Source organism: Mus caroli, unplaced genomic scaffold (genome assembly GCF_978045245.1).
Source record: "Mus caroli unplaced genomic scaffold, Mus_caroli_1 scaffold_10, whole genome shotgun sequence".
Classification (NCBI taxonomy): domain Eukaryota; kingdom Metazoa; phylum Chordata; class Mammalia; order Rodentia; family Muridae; genus Mus; species Mus caroli.
Window position 1 is genome coordinate 18617993 of NW_028227265.1, and position 17564 is coordinate 18635556.

General features: G+C 42.7%; 2 protein-coding genes across 5 annotated transcripts in view; one reads left to right on the forward strand and one right to left on the reverse strand.

Moving 5' to 3' along the window:
• The window catches only part of Cog4 (component of oligomeric golgi complex 4), a 35135-nt gene extending 22060 nt beyond the window's left edge, over positions 1-13075 (reverse strand). Inside the window, exons 1-8 of the mRNA XM_021170183.2 lie at positions 12898-13075; positions 10344-10426; positions 8845-8959; positions 7832-8006; positions 6164-6357; positions 2040-2145; positions 1381-1538; positions 112-170 (exon numbers count right to left, since the gene is read on the reverse strand). Coding sequence (XP_021025842.1) covers positions 112-170; positions 1381-1538; positions 2040-2145; positions 6164-6357; positions 7832-8006; positions 8845-8959; positions 10344-10426; positions 12898-13056 — 1049 coding nt within the window. The 5' untranslated portion in view covers positions 13057-13075. The remainder of the gene's footprint in view (positions 1-111; positions 171-1380; positions 1539-2039; positions 2146-6163; positions 6358-7831; positions 8007-8844; positions 8960-10343; positions 10427-12897) is intronic.
• A 233-nt stretch (positions 13076-13308) lies between these two features.
• The window catches only part of Sf3b3 (splicing factor 3b subunit 3), a 35425-nt gene continuing 31169 nt past the window's right edge, over positions 13309-17564 (forward strand). The window contains exons 1-3 of one of the 4 annotated variants that reach the window (XM_021170181.3): positions 13309-13432; positions 15542-15678; positions 17151-17477. In XM_021170181.3, the coding sequence (XP_021025840.1) occupies positions 15609-15678; positions 17151-17477 (397 nt within the window). In that variant the 5' untranslated portion in view covers positions 13309-13432; positions 15542-15608. Of the gene's footprint in view, positions 13561-15541; positions 15679-17150; positions 17478-17564 lie in introns of all 4 variants that reach the window. The other 3 variants (XM_021170182.3, XM_029480355.2, XM_085843576.1) reach the window with 3 other exon arrangements.

Consider the following 17564-nt stretch of genomic DNA (forward strand, 5'->3'; position numbering starts at 1 on the left):
AACCAACTAAAAAAAACCCAGACCAAAATCCCCTACATTTTAACAGAAGTAGTCTCTAAGCTAGATGTAACTAGTAACTGCAATTCCTACAGGCTGAAGGATGATTATTACCTTGGTTCAATTTTTTCTGTTGCAGAATTTCTCATCAAGTTACTCTGGACAAGCCGAAACTGAAAAACACCACAGAAATCAGAAGAGCACCTCTGCCTCCCACTGGCCATTCCAGCCTACAGTGATAAGCTTCAGGTTGCTAATGAGGCTCACTTTTCTTTCAAGCAAGAGTTGTTTTTGGCTAAGGTACTGTTGCTTTCATTTCTGTTATATATTTATTTATTTTTTACTTTATATATGGATGTTTTGCCTAAATGTATGTATGTATACCAGGTATGCACTGCCTGTGGAGGCCAAAGAGGGCTTCCAATCCTCTGGAACTGGAAGTCACAGATGGTTGTTAGCTGCCAAGGGAGTGCTTGGAAGAGTGCTTGGAAATTCAGGTCGGTCTTCTAGAAGAGAAGCAAATTCTCTTAACTGCTAAGCCACCTTTCCAGCCGCTGTCATTTTATTTAAAAGTAATGAATGGTAGGGCTGGTGAGAGATAACGTAGTGTTAGTTAAGAGCACTTGCTACTCTTGCAGAGGACTGGAATTTGGTTCCAGAACCCATGTGGTAGCAAACAACCATCTGTCCCTCTCCTTGCAAGGGACCCAGTGCCTTTCCTGCCCCCATGCACTAGGCCTATACATGCTGCACATACATAAGTCAAACCATTCTTAAAGAGAGGATAAAGAACAGCAAGTATTAAAAAAAGTAATGCTAAGGACATTCTCATGGACTGCTGTCTGGTCTCACAGTCTGGGGTTCTGCGTATAGATATGAGCCAATAGACAGTGGCTATGTAACTCAGGTTGGCCTGGATTTCCTTATGCAGTCCAGGCTGACCTCAAAATAATGGTGATCCTGTTGCGTCAGCCTCCCCATTGCTGGGATTATAGTTACGCACCACTCAGCTGGCCATTCCTACTTCTGTGTGCTACTTTTATTTCCTGAGCTTATGGGGATGGAAAAATAGTTCTGAGAAAGAGAGCCATAAGAACTAAAGTGAAATTAAAAACAAATTATTAATACTTGATACTCAATAGCATCCAGAGGGCACTGCTGAAGTTCAATGATAGAGAATCTGGCCTTCTGTTTCTGTTGTGTTAAGGTACTAAGTATTAGGCAAAGTGAAGGCCACTATACCTTCAGCATCTGTCCTTCTCCTCTAGGCAGTGGGTCCATCCACCCACCCACCCATCGATTCGTTAGTTCATCTTCATTTCTCCTAACGTCCTCTACCGAGTGTCCCGACCACGGCTGCTCCCTGGCTCCACCCCGGCTCACCTGCTGGTGGTAGTCCCTTTGCTTGATGAACTTGTTTACAACCTTCTCCACCTGTGTGTCACATTCTACTTGCAGATATTTGATCAGGGTAAAGAGTCGCCCTGGTCCATAGTAAGTCTCCACGATGGGTTGGTGAGTTTCCACAATTCGGGCGATCCCTAGGAGGAAGTGAGGGCTGGACTTCACATGTTTTTTTCCATAAAATAAATTCCTTTCCCCCATCAAAGATTAACCTAGGTCTCACTAAACCCCTGCAAAGGATTTAGTTCACTATCTGAAATAGAGAGTTCTATTTGATGCTAGCTGTTGTCTGAACATTTGATACCTATCAACAGTGATGGTCTAGTAAAAGGGAGCTTGAAAAGTCACAGTGAAGTCATTTTCTCTTGAGGAATCACTGAAATAGATCACCTTCCTTGTAACATATTTTAGATTAAATTTATTATTTTTTTTAGGATCTTGAGGTCTATGGAGGTTCAAAATACTGGAAAGACTCCAATCTTGCTAATCAGATACTAATCTGGAAATCGATTATTCAATGAGTCAACACCTAGAAACTACAGGATTGCATCAAACACACCTGGGTAGGGGGAAAGGGTAGGATGCATATGTCAGAAGACAATGTCGCTGGTCTCCCTAGAATACAGAAAGAGGCTCACCTTCAAACAGTAGTGTGAGAGTATCTGCAAAGATGACCGCAGCTCTCCTATCACTCATGTCTGAGCCCAGCACCAACAGCAGATTCTCCTCAGCCTTACTGGCCACCTGGAAGCAGAGAAAATGTACAGGTATTTTTCAGATCAACAGCTTCCCATCAGCTTTCCTTCCACCACGTTTCCCTTGGAGGTTGGAGTTGGAGGCAGCACGGAGGAAACTCTCTTGTGGGTGATCAAGTAGGACAAGGAACCTGAGTATGTGGTATCTTTTTTTCTTTTTTTGAGACAGGGTCCCATGTAATTCTCACTGGTGGCATGGAACTTGCTATATAGATTAGGCTTGCCTCCACCATAAAGAGACCCACCTGTCTCTGCCTATTCAGTCCTGAGATTAAAGCTATGTGCTACTATGACTACAATGACAGTTCATCTATTCAGGGGACTAAATAATCGTTTAAACTCTGAAAATATAGACTACCATTAGCTGAAAGGAGAAAGCACTTCTATTTTCACTAATGATCTTAAAGTGTAACTTGACTCATTTACAGTGCTTTGCTGAGGGGGCTAGAGAGATGGCTCAGTGAAGAGAGCACTGGCTGTTCTTCTAGAGGACTTCCATTCAATTCCCAGCACCTACAAAGTAGCTCACAACCATCTGTTAACTAGTCACACAGTCTCTTCTGCATGCCTCCACAGGCACCAGGTAGTGCATAGCTACACATATAGGCAAAACCTCTATATACATAAAAATACAAATTAAAAATATACCTTAGAACATTTTTATTTACTTATTTATTTAAAGGTACAAGTGTTCTGACTGCATGCACGTCTGCATGCCAGAAGAGGGCATTAGATACTTTTAAAGATGGTCATGAGTCACCATGTGGTTGCTGGAAATTGAACTCAGGACCTGTGAAAGAGCAGCCAGCACTCTTCTGCTGAGCCATCTCACCAGCCCTATTTTATTATATTTGATTTGATTTGATTTTTTGAGCCCCAGACCCTCTACAGTGCAAACTGGCTCAGAATTCATCGTCTAACTGAAGCTCGCCTGAAACTAGTGATGTTCCTGCCTCAGGCTCCCAAGTGTTAGCATCACAAGCATATGCTATACCGTGATGCCTAGTAACTGTACTTAATTGTTTCATTATATTGTGTGTGTGTGTGTTGTTTGTTTGTTTTGAAACGGGAGGTCTTTCTATGTAGCACTAGATGTCCTGGGATTTACCATATAGACCAGGCTGGCCTAGAACTCTCAAGAGATCTGCCTGTCTGGGTACTAGAATTAAAGGTATGTGCTACTAGGCCTAGCCATCTTGTTTTTTGTTTTGTTGTTTTTTAAAAGATTTGTTTATTTATTATATATAAGTACACTGTAGCTGTCATCAGACACACCAGAAGAGGGCATAAGATCTCATTATAGAAGGTCGTGAGCTACCATGTGGTTGCTGAGATTTGAACTCAGGACCTCTGGAAGAGCAGTCAGTACTTTTAACTGCTGAGCCATCTCCCCAGCCCCATCTTGCTTAATTTTTAACTAAGTTTTTAGAATTAGTAAGACACACATTTAAGTATTTAAAGGTCCTTTCTCTTACCTATATTTCAAGCTCTATCTCTCTTCCAAAATATTCAGTGCTTACATAAATGTGTCTCTTTATTGCTACTCCCCTCAACTGAAGTAAGAATGATAGCTTACTATTTTTTTAACCTTATTAATTTAACAAACCGCAAATGTTAGAGAGCAATAGTTCTACACCTGAGGGTTGCAACCCCTTTGACAAACCTCTCTCTCCAAAAATACTTGTATACCATGATTCATAACAGTAGAAAAAGTACAGTTCCGAGTTGCATCAAAAATCACTTTATGGCTGGGAGTTAGCACAGCATGAGGAGCTCAGCATTCGGGAGGCTGAGGACCACTGCTACAGAGTAAAATAAGCAAGGATCTATGCAATGGTGTCAGTTTACTTCTTCTCTTCTCCTTTTTCCTTTGACATGGTCTTTCTACATAGCCCCAGCTGTTCTTGAACTCAGCACGTAGACCAGGTTGGCTTCAAACTCACAGAGATCCACCTGCCTCTGCGTCCTGCGTGCTGAGATTAAAGGCGTGGCCACCACGCCCAGCCTGGTCTCATTTTTCTTAATGGTAGAGTAGTGCTCCATTATAGAAAATTCTTGATGTTCAAAGAATGCAGTGATATAAAGATAAAAAGACTCGCAAGTCTGTATGTTTGTTGACTCTGTTTCTGTTCAACTTTGAAAATTAACTTTTTTTTTAAGATAAAATCTCATAATCTACCGTGCTGCAGAAAATAACCTTAAGTTTCTGACTCTTCGTGCCTTCCTCCCCAAGTACTGAGACTCCAAGCATGTGTGTGGAAGTGAGAAGACAGCTTCGCTGTGTCAGTTTCTCTCCTCTCCTCTCCTCTCCTCTCCTCTCCTCTCCTCTCCTCTCCTCTCTTCTCTACATCGTTTCCTCTTTAAAGGGATCAAATTCAGGATGCTAGGCTTGCACTCAGGAGCCTCTGTCCACTAAACTATCCAACTTGTCTCTTCAACTGATCTTAAACGAAGCCCACACCTTAGTGCATGCCTATAACCCTATACTTGGGAGACAGGGGCAGGAGGAACACAAATTTAACCAGGTTGGTTTACATATTGAGCCACCCAGGCTATAAGTTAAGACTCTTTCAAAGAACAAACAAAATCAGAAAGTAGCTCCTGAGTAAGTTTGAAAGAATGCATCAGGGGCTAGAGAGATGGCTCTGTGGTTAACAGCACTGACTGCTCTTCCGAAGGTGCTGAGTTCAAATCCCAGCAACCACATGGTGGCTCACAACCACCTGTAATGGGATCAGATGCCCTCTTCTGGTCTGTCTGAAAACACCTACAGTGTACTTATACATAAAATAAATAAACCTTTAAAAAAAAGATGAGCCGGGTGTAGTGGCACATGCCTTTAATCCCAGCACTCGGGAGGCAGAGGCAGGCGGATTTCTGAGTTCGAGGCCAGCCTGGTCTACGAAGTGAGTGCCAGGACAGCCAGGGCTACACAGAGAAACCCTGTCTCGAAAAACAAAATAAATAAATAAATAAATAAATAAATAAAAGATGAATCAACCTCTCAGGCAAGTTGCATTTTAATTGTCTTGTATTTTCACCTGGTCTTTTGAAAAATCAATGGGTATTAGATGTCTAGGCTATGGCTGGGAAAGAGAAAGCCATAAAAAAAAATTGCTGAGTGAATACATGTATTAATTCTTCCAGGTTATAGTAAATGCAGAATCAATTATCAACAGAAACAGAATTTGTTAATTCCTGTGCCCTTAGGGAGACAGAGGCAGGAGGACTGTACTGAAGTCTCAAGGCTAGCCTGGTCTACCCAGCAAATATTCAGCCAACCAGGGTCACAAAGCTCAGCGCTGCCTCAAAGGAGAACACAGGACTTGTCACCTGTTACTGATGTCTACAAACAGCCTGGCCCGTTGTTGATGGCCACAAACCCAGAAACTTGTGAAGCTGCAGCAGGAGACTCTCAAGCTTATGCCTTCTGTGCGTTAATCATGCTAGTGAGGGCTGAGGACATAGCTCAGTGATAGAGTGTTTGCAGTGTATGCATGAGGTCCTACATTCTTTTCTAGCACTATATCTGAAGAATTAAAAAACAAACAAACAACTTGATTTTTTCCAATGTCCTACTCTGTGGGCGAAGAACCATACCATCATCCTACTAAATAATTACTTCTTGTGATGGCTCCTGTCAACCTGACTACATCTGGAATGAACTACAATAATCCAGAAATGGATGGCACATCTGTTGGAGATTATCTGTTTGATTTGAGTGGGTGAATCTACTTCTAGTCCATACCTTGAGGTAGGAAGACACTTGCCTTTGATTAAAAAAAAAAAAAAAAAATCCTCCACTAGCACTTCAGCCTACTTCTTTAGAATTCCAGCATATACAGAAGACCAGCTGAGACACCCAGCCTGTGGACTGAGCAACTGTTAGATGCTTGAACTTACTGATCGCAGCTGGTCATTGTTGGATTAGCTGGATTGTAGCCTGTAAGTCATTCCAATAATCCCTCTAGGATTCTAGAGAACCCTGATTGATACAGTGCCCATACCTGTTTGCACAGGTATTCCGAGAACTTGCTCAGGCCATCCTCATGTAAACCCAGCAGTGGGAAGATCTTGAAGAATCGCTCCACCTGGGGCAAATCACCTTCTTTGGTAGCGATAGCAAATTTCTCTGCGACTATGGCCTTAAGACGTTGCTCAGCTTCCTGTAGTAATTTCAGGTTGGCATCAATCATGCTTCCTGCTCAATGGAGATAAAACGAAAGTCAACATAAAGACTGGCTAGCAATGTGGATGGATAGAAAGATGAATCCACTATGATTGTACTGCTGTGAAAAGTTACAATCAGGTAAGGAGAACTGTGCTTGTGTTCTAGTACACATAATACAATTCAATTTATGGTAAAAGTCTTAAGAAAGGTATCTAAACCGGGCGTGGTGGCGCACGCCTTTAATCCCAGCACTCAGGAGGCAGAGGCAGGCGGATTTCTGAGTTCGAGGCCAGCCTGGTCTACAAAGTGAGTTCCAGGACAGCCAAGGCTACACAGAGAAACCCTGTCTCGAAAAACCAAAAAAAAAAAAAAAAAAAAAAAAAAAAAAAAAAAAAAGAAAGAAAGGCATCTAAAAGTCAAATCTCTGTGTGAGAGTATTAAACAGACTTCCTAGAGAAGGTGGACAGGATGATGGTGGTCGAGTAGGAAGAACACACATTCCAGGAAAAACAAGTGTAATAGACAAAGGGAGAGAAGCTCTCTGCCTCTCCAGCACAGAATTATAAGCATCTGCCACAATGCCTGTCATTTTTACATAGGTTCTGGGGATCTAACTTTGGTCTTCAGTAAGGCAAGCGCTTTACCAGCTATGCTATTTTTTCCCTGCCCAAGAATTTAACTGTATAAGTAAGCAATGGGTTAAGTGTAAGCAGCCTGTGAGGCAGAGAGTCAGAAGATACAGGATCAGTTTCCTTTTCCACTGTCTTAGCGTTTCTTTGCTACCATAAACACCATGATCAAAACCGACTTGGGTTGTGAGGGGTGGTTCTCTGGCTTATAGGTGATGGTCCATCATTCAGTAAGGCAAGATAGGATCTCAGGACAGGACTGTGGAGGCAAGCAGCAGAAGCCACAGGCTTGGTCTTCTGGATCACAGCCTAAATGCGGTACCACACAGTGAGTGGGCCCTTTTACTTTAATCATTAATTAAGCAAATACCCCACAGACTCACCTATAGACAATCTAATGTAGGCATTCTCTTCACTGAGGTTCTTCCCAGGGAAATCTAGTTTATGTCAAGCTGGCAAAAATAGCAACTAGGATATCCTTTCTATATTTCCTTTTGTTTTTGTTTGCTTTTGGTGTTTTTAGAGGTATGGTTTTCACTTATAGCCCAGGTTGACTTATTGGATACCTCTGCCTCAGCCTCTCAACACAGACTTGAGCCACCATACCTGGCAACACTTTTCTTTTCTTTTCTTTTCTTTTTTTTTTGGTTTTTCGAGACAGGGTTTCTCTGTGTAGCCCTGGCTGTCCTGGAACTCACTTTGTAGACCAGGCTGGCCTCGAACTCAGAAATCCACCTGCCTCTACCTCCCAAGTGCTGGGATTAAAGGCGTGCGCCACCACGCCCGGCCTGGCAACACTTTTCTTAATTGAGTTTGCTTGGTTCAAATCACAGATGCTTCTGACCAAACGAGGATCAACAGTCTGCAATACTGACCTTCTTTGCCTTGTCGGCTGAGCTCAATGACTGACTTGTCCAGGCACAAGTAACGATGAATGTGGGCTGCAGCCTGCTCATAATCTTCATTCCTCAAAGCAGTCTGAACTCCATCCATGCAGAACTTCAGGTCCAAGATGTCATCGGCTCTCTGAATGGCCTGATAGAGGCGGTTCTACAAAATTGTGTTTAAAGACAATGATCTATTCCTTCAAAATGCTCCTCAGAACATACAGAGATCTAAGAGTGGGACACAGTTAAATGTCAGTTCTTTTCAGCTGTAACTGGCAAATTAGTCACAACCACTTACAAAGTGTTAAGGATGCTAATTCAGACACTAGTAGATACTGTGATTTAATTAATATGGTTACTTCATTTTAATAGAAGCACAAGGGGCTGGAGAGATGGCTCAGCAGTTAAGAGCACCGGCTGCCCTTCCAGAGGTCCTGAGTTCAATTCCCAGCAACCACATGGTGGCTCGCAACCATCTGTAATGGGATGGGATGTCCTCTTCTGGTGTATATGAAGACAGCTACAGTGTACTCATATACTTAAATTAAATAAAATCTAAAAAAAAAAAAATCAAAGCACGAATGGGAATAATCCGTATTTATTTTGTTAACCTCATAAGTGAATCAAGAAGTATGTGATACTTGGAAACAGAACACTGCTCTGCTGGACTCTAACCTAGGGTGTTGATACGTGCTAGGCAGTGCTCTATCAAGCGCCACCTCCATTCCCTTTACCACACTACTTAACTTTCACACATAACACCAGCTTTGCACTCCTACCGCTCGTGGTATATAATCTTCTCTCTATGTTGCTCGATTTGCTTTTAGTATTAATTGAGGATTTTTATTTTTATATGCACAGATGCTATTGGCCTGGAGTCTTCGTGTGGTATGTTTATCTGGTTTTGGTATTTGTATTGCATTTCACTGATGGTTCTTATCTAGGTGTAATTTCTTCCCTCCCTTCTATGAGCTAAAACGTCAAAAGCTCAGTGGGATTACCTTGGCCAGGTCAAGCTGACGGACTTTGCTCGACACATTTTCAGCTAGGTTGCAGGTAAAGGTGATCATTCCAGCCAGTTGCTTTGCGTCTCCCTCAATCAACTGTAGGTTGGGACTAGAGACAGAGTTTGTCAAGGCACAGAGACAGAAGGCACGAACAAGAGGGGAAATTAGGTGTTTTGGGTTTTTTCTTCTTAGGTGTCTTCTACTCTCACTTCTTTTTTCTATTTGGCAATTCTCTCCTTCTGTGTGTATATATGCCGTGTATGGGGGGGAGGGAGTAGGAGGATTGAGCTAAGCAAATGCTCTATCACTGAACCACACTCCCAGCTCTTTCTCTTTGCTTGCTTTGAAATGAGGTCTGATGTGGGCCAAGATGGCTTCAAACTCGCTGTGTAAGCAGAAAATAACCTTGAACTCTTGATCTCTTATCTGTGCTTTCCAAATATTAAGTATTAAAGGTGTGTATGGAACCACAGACAGGGTCTCTCGTTCCCCTCTACCCTTCTGAATCAGGTTTCAAGCTGGCCTCAAACTGAGATCCTATTTCAGCTTCCTGAATGCTTAAGATTATAGGCATCCACCACAATGCTCAGCAAATATAAAATTGGTAAGAGCAGTAGTTCTTAAACTTGAACTGCAAATCAGAAACACCTGGAAGATGTACTAAAATACATATTTCTGGGCCTCAACAACAAAGCCTGTAATTCAGGAAGTTTAGGGCGAGGGTTCCAGAATTTGCATTCCTTTTCTTTTATATATATTTTTGGTTGTTTTGTTTTTGTTTATTTAAGACAGGGCTTCTCTGGAACTCTTTGTAGTCTACGTTGACCTTAGGCACAGAGATCCACCTGCCTCTGCCTCCCCAATGCTAGGATTAAAGGCGTACGCCACCACTGCCTAGCCACAATTCATATTTCTATTAAGGTTCCAAGTGGGTCAAGGAGATTATTTTGTTTTGTTTTTTGAGAAGGCTAGAAATAGCCAAGTTTAGCTTTTTAGTTCACTATGTAGCTACAGTTGGCCTTGAGCCCCACATCCACCTGCCCCTACTTCCTAAGTTGTGTAGCACTGTGCCTGGTTGCCAAAGTTTTTTTTTTTTTTTCCTTTTTTAGACAGGGTCTCATGTGTTCCAGGATGGCCTTGAACTCCTGATAATTCTATCTCTCCCTCCAAAAGTTGATTATAGATCTGAGCCTCCATTCACAGTTCCAAGGACCTGTTGATAACTGTCAAAGTGTATATTCTTCGGTGCTTACTGTGAGCTACCATTCCTTTCCATTTTAAATGCCTATCAGGTAATAAAACACTGTTAGAAAAAAAGAATCCTTTTTTTCCTTTCTTGAGACAGTGCCTTGCTCTGTAACCAAGGCTGGCCTCGAACTTGCAGCAAGCTTCCCACCTTAGCTTCCTAAAAGACTAGACTATGGGGTTAGGAAAACTAACTTTATCCTGTGGTCCCACTGGAATGTACAACTTTTGCTGTGGTACATACTCACCCCATCCTGTGGAGAGTGACCATCTTACTTTCAATGGTGTTTTGCTGTTCCAAAAGAGCATCCAGTTCTTTCTCCACTGCTTTCTGAAACAGACAAACACCATCAGAAGGGATATAAGTAATTTTCTTTTTAAGTTACTAGGGGATTAAACTCAAGATCTTGTACATGGTAGGCAAGTGTTTAAATATTACACTCTATCTCTACCCCTAGGTAGAAAGAACTTTAAGAGTTATCTAAATTAAGCCAGGTGAAATAACATATATCTTTCATGCCAGCATTAGAAGGAGGCATCTGGATCTCTGTGTTTGAAGCCAGTCTTGATACATATTTAGGACAACAAGTACTACATAGAGACCCTGTCTCAAGACAACAAACAAACTTATAACAAATACATTTATATAACTCAACACAGCTAAAGGGTGAATTTCAATTCAAAATTTTTTCCCTCCCACTACAGTCCCTTTGGACTTCAATACTGCTTTGGTTTTGTTGGACTAAATAACTGGCTATGTAGTTTTTCTCATGCTTGTTTTGATGCAAGGTCTCAAGTGAGAAACTCAGGATGCTTTCTCACTTGTTCTGAAACATGGGATGACCTTGAATTCTTCTTTCCTTTCTTCTCAAGTGCTAGGATTATGCATGTGCATAATCCCCCCTTTGTTTGTTTTGAGTATATCTTATTCTATCTAGCAGATGACTAACACAATGGGAACCAATACATATTCAATACCACTTGTGCAATCCAAACCATGATGCTCTCAAATGTAGTGGCTCATCCAGATGTGTGATGTTCCCTTATTATTCCACATTCAGGAGACAGGCAGGAGGAACAGAAGTAAATGCCAGTTTTGACCATGTGGGCAATTTGAGTTCCTGTCTCAGAATCAAAACAAGGACTGGAAGAGGACTCCTCCCTCCAAGTCTGATGACTAGAATTTGATCGTCTGCATTCACACAGCAGAAGAGACAATTCTGAAGTTGTCCCCCAACTTCTACATGTGTGCTACGACACACTTGCTTCCTCATACACACACACTGTAGTTCATGAATTTTAGATCCTATTGCTTCAGCCTCGTGCATGCTGGGATTACAGGTATACAGTATATTTAGCTCAATTTCTGTTTTTTTTTCCCTATGAAGTAGGGAGAGCAATATGAACCTCATCAGATTTCAATATGTACCTTATAGATTTCTGTGCAAATAAAACAGGATAATAAAGGCACATAACACAGTGTGCAGAAAACAGTTCCACAGTCTTAGCTAAATAGCTTAATAAAGGCAGTCTAAGACAGATGCAGAGGAAAATTTGCAGTCATTAAAAACAAACACAAAGCCAACACTACTACATTTTATAAGACCGCAAAAATCTCCCCAATGTATTAATTGATTCAAAGAATATAGACTTAGGAATGTTAAGTCAAGAGCACTCAACTTTAAACCACTACTTGTGCGGGAACTGCTGGAGCCGATGCAAGGCAGTACTTGAAAACATTCAAAGGTAGTAACGACTCTCTCTTCCTCCATTCAAAGTGCTTTGAGAGCTGCATGACATTAATCCCAGCACTTGAGTGCCAGCAGCAGGCAGATTACTGACTTCACTGCAAGCCTGGTCTACATAGTGAGTTGCAGGCCAGGTAGGGCTAGATAGTTAGAGCATGTCTAAAAAGAAAAAAAAAAAAAGTTCCCTGGGAAAAACAGCTGCCAAGGTTTTAGGTGAGAGTTTACATCTTCTAACTTGCAAGGAATCCATCCACGTTGGAAAACGAACTGACAGCACCAGACTGCCATGGAAAAGAAACAAAAGTATATAAAGAGATATAGCATGCTATTAATAGAAGGGAAGCGGAATCCTTTCCACACCTGTTACTTGATTGACCACACATCCAAGGTACAAGAGATGAAATCACTTGTCTGAGACCAGACAGCTGCGCCTTAGTCTTAAAAATTCAAAGTCCTAACAGGGAGCTTTCAAACTTCTAGGGAGTTGTGAGCTCGCCTATAATGCCAGTAGCTTGAGAGGTTGCTCTAGGAAGGTAGCCAATTTGAAGACAATATGGGCAACACCGAGGCCGTCTCAAAATAAGAAAACATCCAAATGCCTACACTTAACTGAAATGCTAAAAATACACACATAATCATTTCCTCCAAGAGAAAGTCTTAGAACTTCAAGCTAATTTGAAGGAACTTCTCCTTTAAAGGAGTCGAGAAGAAACTTTTGTAACTTTTCACTTCCCAAGCCAAAGCAATTCTTATTCTGAAGACAAGCCAATTCGGTATACATATATGTATGTGTACATATAATACACACATGTACACACACACACACACCACTTCCAGTTTTACTGTCAGGGAAATCAATACGGAGGCAGACCAAGGAAGTAGTCCAGGTAACAGGTCAAATACGTTTGAGTAGAACTGACAGGTGTACCCAAATGCCCAACTACATTAAGGCGTCTTGGGAAGCTGCTTTCTCGTTTTCCCTGGTAAAGCGATCGACACCCGTGATGCCCTCTGCCACCGGATCCTCCAGGAAAAAGGAGGCTCAGCTCCCCACCTCCTCGCCGCAAAGTCGTTCGTACACAGCTTCCAGCTCCTGCAGCTCTGTCAGAGAGCGAATGAGCTCGGTGGAGATTTCGGAGCAGTGGCCTCCTCCCACCCCCTCAGGTGGCGGAGGCGCTCCTGACAACTTCAGAGGGGGCTCCACCTCCGCCATCTTGGCTCCGGGTGGGCGCTTCCGGGCTCGCGAGGTCCCCTCTGCGTTGGCGCGGTGACCTTTGGGGCTGCCCACAGACATGCCCGATCAAAAACATTGGAAGTCTATTTTTAAAACTAACCTTCTATTTTACAGAAAAATTACCGAAAAGTATAAATTTTAGATAACTTAGCAGACTGCAGGCGCAAGATGAAAGCATCTCAAAATTACATATATTTATCAGGCGGGGGCTGGATACCTTTTTCCCGTCGCGCGGCATCCGAAGGCCCGTCTTGAAGGCTAATGGCGGACGCCGGCGGATCGGCAGTGGCGGTGGCTTAGGCCTTGAAGGGATTCAGCATCCGTCGGGTACCGAAGCCATCCTTCTTGCAGCAGGGTAAAGAAGTGGCCTCCCAGCTTCTCTGTCGCGGAGGAAGTGGAGAGCGCTCACAGGAGAGAGCTGCCCGGCACCTCGGCGGGAGCCGCAGGGGCAGTTTTAGGCCCGAGAGGTTCGGTAGGCGTGAGGTTAGAGAAATGCTTGCCGTGGACAAATGGCCTCGTGGACTCTACGCCCACTTGTGTCTTCAGAGTGGGGACGAGTCCTTTAAAACAAGGCTTGCGAGTTTAACGTGGTGGCACACTCGTGTATTTCCACCACGCGGGGAGGTTGAGGAAGTGGGAATCCCATCGAGGCTGCATAGGAAGACTCGCGAGTGAATGACTATTCAATCAGCAAGGTGTAAAAATTCTTGTTTGTCCAAAATGTGCAAATATCAGAAACCGCCCCGGAGGGGATCTGGTTTGAACTTGTGCATTTGGTAGTTAGGCAAAATGTTGTTTCTCCTCTGAACCTCATTTTACTGTAAAAGAAAGAAAAAAAAAAACCCGAAGGCTAATAGTACCTATTTGAAGACTCTGCAAGATAAAAAGGAGGTGATGGTGAAACCGGAGATTATAGGCAGAGGCCGGGGGGTGGGGGGAGAGCTTTCCACGTTTTGGCTGTTAAGGTTACCTGATACCGGATATTCCTCCAGGAAGCACCCCTTCAATAAGCGAGGAGATCCGTTTGTTTTAGTGTTGAGTGAGTAGGTGCTCATTTTAATCCTCCATACCTAATGGTAGAGCACTTGCCCAAGGCCATAGGTTTCATTCTCATAGCCTCAAACACGAAATTCTGCATACAGAGCCTTACGAGACAAGGTACCATCTTCCTTCCTGTTAAAGCAAATGTCCAAAGTCATAACATCACTTTCGCTGCTTATGGTGCAACCGGAACTCATCTGTGACAGCCTTGTAAATTGTGAGGTCCTCTACCCACAAGCTGCCAGTGCCAGTTCAACCTTTAGGAATAAGCCTTAGAGTTATTAGTTTATTAGGTATTTTAGGACTAAATCTTAGAGGTATAACTTCATTCGCTTATATGTAGCGTTAACAGTTTCGCTAACTGAATTATAGTATAGGCATTGAGTAAGATTCTCAGTATCTGTAGCAGAAAACTGTCTTGTTGGTTTCTCAAAAAAAATTCATCCTTTGGTTAAAGACAGCACATAAAATATGCAATAAGTATATGTTCTTGAACATGCACATATATAAGCATATGGAAAGATTCAGTTTGGTTAGATTTATAACCCCGAGAGAGAATGGGGTCTCTGGGAAATGAATCTGAGTTTTTTAGAGTCGTGAATGATGGTGGATGTATAGACCCTTGAACTACAGTTAACCGTAGGTTTTCATTTGTCTGGCAAGAAAAAATGACAAAAGGCTTGTTTGTTAATTGAACAAGTCGTAGGTTCTGGCATTTAACCACTTGCTATATGTTGTCCAATTGATAGGATTTTTGAGCATAGGTTCCCTTGACCATAAGAAGTTTGGCTTTGTTTGAGACTGGGCCTCTCTGTATCATAGGCTGGAACTGAGTATGTGACTCAGGCTGGCACTGAACTTAGAGTGATTCTCTTTCCTCTGCCTCTCTGGTGCTAGGATTACAGAAGACAGCCATGATGCCTGTCTTTTTTTTTTTTTTTTTTTTTAAATACCTAAAATGGGTGTTGTTAGGTGTAGTGGCACACACCTTTAATCCCAGTACCTGGAGGCAGAGGCAGGAGGATCTCTGAGTTCCAGGATAGCCAGAACTACATGGGAGAAAGAAGAAAACTAAGGCCAGGCTATTTCTGTATTGTCCATTCTGGAATTCACTGCAGCTTATACTTATCTTACACTTGCAGATACTCTCCTGCCTCAGCCTCTTGAGTGTTCATGCCAATGTGCAGGCTTTCGTAGAATTCATGTGAAATGAAAAGCAAAAGATGTAGTTAGTATCCTAGAGTGGTGCCCACCATATAAATGGTGGTGTATTTTTCCCCCCTTGAGACTGCAGCCCGGGCCCTCCTGCGAGCTGAGGAGGCACATGGGGAAAGCACTCTTAGCGCAGCCTGTTCTGATTTCAGCAAGAAGTTCCCAGACAGGGTTCCTTTTAAAAACAATTCTTCTGTTTTTGTGTCCGTAGTCTGCTTTGCCTTGAAACCGTTGCCGTAACCAAGAGTTGACTGAGGGTCACAGCTTTGCTTGTCACCATGTTTCTGTACAACCTGACCTTACAGCGGGCCACTGGCATCAGCTTTGCCATCCATGGCAACTTCTCTGGTAAGTGCTATAGGTAGTGTTTTTGTGGATGGAAGTGAGTTATATAATTTGCTTGTCTTTTGTCAAAATGTTTCCCATTTACAAGAAAACAAATGTTGGTGTGGGTTTTGTGTTAAATTCTCGTGTATTATCTGTCACTCAGTTTCAGGAGCGTATCTTCCCAAATTGTGTGAGACATGAGCTTTGTAAGTCATGGTAGTCACACTTTAGCCCAAAATGGCCTCTCCTGGTAGTCCTCTTCCAGCTTCCCAGAGCTGGTTCTTAATTTTGAGTTTGACATCAAATTGCATAAAAAGAACATGGGTGTCTTAGTTGATGCCTGTAACCCTAGCACTCTGGAGGTGAGGTACTACTACTGTGAGCACGAGTTCTGGCCAGCCAGCGCTTGAGGCTAGCCTAAGATGCGTTGTTTTGTTTTGCTTTGTTTTTCAAAACAGATTTTTTCTGTGTATCCCAGACTGTAGTGGTAATGACTGTATAGATCAGGGCGGCCCCAGACTCACAGAAATCCTCTCACTTCTGCTTGGAGTGCTGGAATTAAAGGTGTATACCACCACTGCCCAGCTAAGATACATAGTCTTAAGAAAATAGGACTCACAAGACCCAAGAAAAGCACTTGTTGCTGAAGCCTGACAGACAGGTTTTCATTTTTAGGGCCCAGTGTAGGAGAAAACTGACTTCTGAAAGTTGTCCTCTGGCTCACACATGCACCATAGAACTCAGAGTCACAGTGCACACATACACAACATTGTTAGAGAGTTAAAAACCACGGGCTGGAGAGATCCTCCTTTGAGTCTTGCTGTATAAGTATAGGGGCTTGAGTTTGGATCCCTAGAACCTACATAAAGCTAAATTTAGTGGCTCTACTGTAATCCAATACTCCAATGTAGGAGTACACTGTAATCCAGTGTAGGGTAGCTTTCAGGCCAGCTTGCCCGGTGTATGCAGTGGCTTACAGGAGACCCTGTGTTATACAAGGTGGAAGGTGAGGGCTAACTCCTGGGATTGTCCTCTGACCTGCCCACGTGTGCTTGTGACACATGCTCACCTGCACTTACACAAGTACACACATACATCATACACACAGAGACAGAGATTGTTGGTTTTGTTTTGGAGCCATATGTGGAGGTGAAAGTTAGCATTGGCATCATGGGTGGAGTGCTTGCCAAGCAAGTGTCAGGACCCGGATCCGTGCACAACCACACGATTATCAGGAACACATGCTTCCCATTTGGGTATATTGCTGGCCAGTCTTAGGACAATAAAGGTTTTGTTTTTTTTTAAACTTATGTAACCCTTTATAAAAAGCGTGTTTGATAGTTTTATTAATCAGTTCTTTCAATTAGTATAAATTAATTCAAAACATAGATTTCCCCAGCCTATTTTATTCTGTTTGCCTTTGCTCTCGTTTCTATGCATCCTAGTTATTTTGGGGGCTCATTCTGTTTATGATCTTTATTTTGGTCATTTAGGAACCAAACAACAGGAAATTGTTGTTTCCCGTGGGAAGATTTTGGAGTTACTACGCCCAGACCCTAACACTGGCAAAGTACATACCCTCCTCACTGTTGAAGTATTTGGTGTTATCCGGTCACTTATGGCGTTTAGGCTAACAGGTGGCACCAAAGACTACATTGTAGTTGGCAGTGACTCAGGCCGGATTGTTATCTTGGAATACCAGCCATCAAAGAATATGTTTGAGAAAATTCACCAAGAAACTTTTGGCAAAAGCGGATGTCGCCGTATTGTTCCTGGGCAGTTCTTGGCTGTGGATCCCAAAGGAAGAGCTGTTATGATTAGTGAGTGGCTTCCTCTACTTTCTTTGCTCTGGGCGCTTCTCTGGTCTTTATGTGTGCTTAGTGTGCTGTGACATGCTGTGATCTTGG